Genomic DNA, 3,901 nt, shown 5'->3' with positions numbered 1-3,901 from the left:
GACTAAGAAAAATCACAGGAAATTTTAGACAGAGAGAAAAGGTGGGCTCTCTAAAATAAAAAGGAAATGAACCAAGAAGGAAAAAACTTGTCTCGTGTACTTGGTATCTCCAATCTCAAAAAGAGCTAAATTCAAGACGCAAGGATGAATCTTTTCTTAGTATCTCCACCTTTCTGCTTCTAGTTCCTTCTTCACTCCTGCTAAGCTTAAATTCCATGAAGTTTCTTATTCTCAAGGAGTCCTAATTTGGTGGTGCTACCATTCTTTCTGCTTTTGACAAATTGAGTGTGAAGCTGATGCTAAGATCAAAACTTTTCAGGGATGATTTTCCAAATTGCCACAGTTATTCTGGTGGGTGTTGCAGTACTGGTGTATAAGGCAATCACACCACCTCCCCCAAAACTATGCGGCTCCCGGAACGGTCCTCCTGTTACAGCATCTAGAGTTAAGCTCAGAGATGGAAGGTATCTTGCCTATAAAGAATTTGGAGTCCTTAAAGAGAAAGCAAAACATAAGATTGTCTATGTTCATGGATTTGATCAATGTCGCAAAGATGCTCTGCCTGTATCCAAGGTAGTTTCTTTTCCCTTTCATTCCACTTCTGTATCTCTCTGTTTTTCTTAGTATCTCTGTTTCTCTTCCTCTGGTCCTTTTTCTTTGTGTTTCCCATCATATATTTTTACTCCCTTCTTTGTCTTATCATAAGTTTTTACTTTATGTGGTTCTTTTATGGTAAAATTGAATTAACTATATCTTGCTGAGTTTTCAGGATCTCTTGGAAGAGTTAGAAGTATACTTTGTAGCCATTGACAGGCCAGGGTACGGACAGAGCAGTCCAAACCCGAAGCAGTCGGTGAAGAGCAAGGCACTCGATGTAGAAGATCTTGCAGATGGATTGGGGATTGGGCCCAAGTTTTATGTTGTTGGCTTTTCCATGGGAGGCCAGCATGTTTGGAGTTGCCTCAAGTATATACCTCACAGGTAATGAAGTTGGTACTACTAGGTTCTTGAAATGTTTGGTATGTAGTTTACTGCTTCAGATAAGATTCTTTCTTCTGGTTTGGTTATATTGCTGAATTTGTGTTGCTAACTGTCAATAATTGGGACTATCTCATTCCATTCATGGGAACAAGAATTTGTCATTCTTAACTGGAAATAATTTCTGAGTTTGTGTACAGGCTTTCGGCAAAATAATTTGTATTTCTAATCACATTAGAAGTTCAAGTGTAATGTATGGTGTTTATAGATTTCCTTGAAATATTGAATATCATCATGGTATTGTAAAATTATGTTTATTTCCTCGGTTGCTTTGATTTTGCCTTTCCTCCACTAGTAATAAATGATAATGGCTGAGAACTGAGCAATAACAGGTTAGCAGGAGCAGCACTCTTAGCTCCTGTTGTCAACTACTGGTGGCCCGGTTTCCCTGCAAATCTAGCTAGAGAGGCATTCGACCAGCTATTTGTACAAGATCGGTGGATGATGCGAATTAGTCACTATTTGCCTTGGCTAACATACTGGTGGATGACTCAGAAATGGGTTCCTGGGTCTACTGTTGCAGCAGATGACCCTAGGATATATAGCTCCCATGATCTGAAACTCTTATCCATGTTTCCACCTAGGTCTTATCAGGTAACTTTTGCTCATTGTTTCTGTATATGCTTGAAATACAAGTGACCTTAAAACTTTTAAGTGCAAAAGTTGGATGTTCATTCAGTGATCTTAAATTTTTAAGTGCAAAAGTTTAATGCTCATGTAGTGTTCTTGAAATTTTCAAGTGCATGTAGGAAACTGATGATGCTCGTGCATTCTTTTGTTTTTTCTATGTGCTGTCTTATTTTTTTTTTTATAATCCAAGGGAAAAACACCCCCATCACCCGCAGCACATTGGCTGACCTCTGGTTGGTAAAACCCTTGAGGTCCCTCTGCCCACCCGGGAGTACACCCAGCTTCCATCTTGCGGCAAGAGATGCCACTGGTGAGTTTCAAACTTGTGATGTCCGGTCAACTTGGTGACATTCACAAGTCGCCCCTATCAGATGAGTGGAGCCCTTGTGGGCCGTCTTAGTTTTATATGTTGGTAATGGAGTAGTTCAGAAATTGGCTACATATCTCAAATTAAATTTCAAGCATGTTCCACATGAAAATGACTAGGATTTGCATCTTTCCCATATAAGATTGCCCTGCAGAATTGAAGAAATACTTCCGGAAAGCAAGAAATCGGTTGCATTTCTAATCTGATTAAATGTATTTCTGTCGCAAACATTTATCCTGCACAAGTATTATACTTGTAAACGCCATTACTCTCTCTCTCTCTCTCTCTCTCTCTCTCTCTCTCTCTCTCTCTCTCTCTCTCTCTCTCATATTTGGCATTCGTTTCTTTTTGTTTCCTTTTTACTGATATCATGATATTCTCCATGTCATTGTCATGGTCAATGTACAGCATGTATTCACCACAATGATTTTTTTAATCTGCTACTCTTTTTATGCTTTCTTATATATTTGTCTTTTGACAACCATCAATTTTTTCACTTTTCAGGCAGAGATATGTCAACAAGGTTTCCATGAAGCCCACCATCGTGATGTAATGATTGGTTTTGGAAAGTGGGATTTTGATCCTATGAACCTTGAGAACCCATTTCCAAATAATGAGGGCTCAGTTCACCTCTGGCATGGTGATGAGGATAGGTTTGTGACTGTTTTGCTGCAGAGTTACATTGCTAAACGGCTCCCTTGGATACACTACCATGAGATTAGAGGTGCAGGCCATATGTTCATCTTTGGTGACAGTTATCCAGATGCAATTGTGAGGGCACTTTTACTTGGAGAGAAACCTACTCTTTTATCAGTTGATTAACTGATGTCTGTGATGTTTCAATCATTGTTTTATGGCACATCACAGTGTTCCAGTAGCCTTTTGGGCTGTCACACGGATACTCTATTTTGGCCCTAGTGTCGTGTCTCCTTATATACTAGTCATATTAAAAACTTCATAAACATGTCCTCCTACCGGCATCCGTGTACATGTGATATAGCTTTCGGGCTTCTCTTCTCATATAGTCTATGGCCAATAAGTAACTGCTTTTGATTAGCAAAAAGCACTTTTCTTTTTACTCCTTTTGTCTCAATATTATAGGTGTGCTGTAATGCCAAAGTTCAGTTTGTTGGGTATGTATCAGAATATAAATGAGTATCAAACTTATTAGGCATGTTTTCTCATATGTTTTTGTGTTTCATCGAACTTCCTAACCGTGCATTCTCATCTTTTTCAAGTTTAGGACTGTATTGTTCGCTACAGAAAACAACCAAACCATTCACATTCTTCACCTGTCTGGTCAGCCTCCATGATCATTATTTGGCTACTGTTACTAGTCAAAAGAACTTGAAAATGGTCCTTGTAAGAACAGGAAAATGCAGTTTCTTCTTGAATGCATGCTTCCAATAGCCTTTATATCTAGCAGGGGTAAACAGGCAAATTATATATTGCTTTTGGGGTTGGGAGTTGGGAACCCTTAATATTCATTCAATTTAAATCTCTCAAAAATATTAAATATTACATCAGTACGTTGAGCAAAGTCACATGATGGAACCATTTGGGTGGGTGCTTGTGTTTCTAGTACAAAACACCATCCCTGTTATGCAAGGCCACAATCATTTTCATATAATTTTCATATACTTTTGAGCTAGGCAAACCGAGCATGAACATGACCAGCCCGATTGTGATAAGCGCCCAACAAGTTTGGGCTGGACTTAGCTAGTGACGAGTTCAGAAAGTTGAACCCAAGCAAGAGTGTGTCCTTAAGGGAATGTTTGATCGCTTGTCTAGGGTTGGACGAAATGAGCAAAAAGATGGTTCTGTTTGTTTCGTAACAATTGTTCCAAGTTCAGCGCTTGTTTAGAC

General features: G+C 39.0%; 1 protein-coding gene across 1 annotated transcript; it reads left to right on the top strand.

The window, feature by feature from the left end:
- Positions 1 to 310: 310 nt before the first annotated feature.
- LOC149838025 (uncharacterized) lies at positions 311 to 3,219 on the top strand. Its single transcript, XM_090006323.1, has 4 exons — positions 311 to 573; positions 770 to 981; positions 1,371 to 1,632; positions 2,540 to 3,219. The coding sequence occupies exons 1-4, from the start codon at positions 322 to 324 to the stop codon at positions 2,855 to 2,857; spliced, it is 1,044 nt and encodes a 347-aa protein (XP_089862449.1). The 5' UTR covers positions 311 to 321; the 3' UTR covers positions 2,858 to 3,219.
- Positions 3,220 to 3,901: the final 682 nt, after the last annotated feature.

Source organism: Nuphar pumila, chromosome 5, assembly GCF_984573655.1.
Source record: "Nuphar pumila chromosome 5, dmNupPumi1.hap1.1, whole genome shotgun sequence".
NCBI classification, from domain to species: domain Eukaryota; kingdom Viridiplantae; phylum Streptophyta; class Magnoliopsida; order Nymphaeales; family Nymphaeaceae; genus Nuphar; species Nuphar pumila.
The sequence above is the reverse complement of the archived record's forward strand: the minus strand, read 5'-3'. Positions and strand labels throughout refer to the sequence as shown.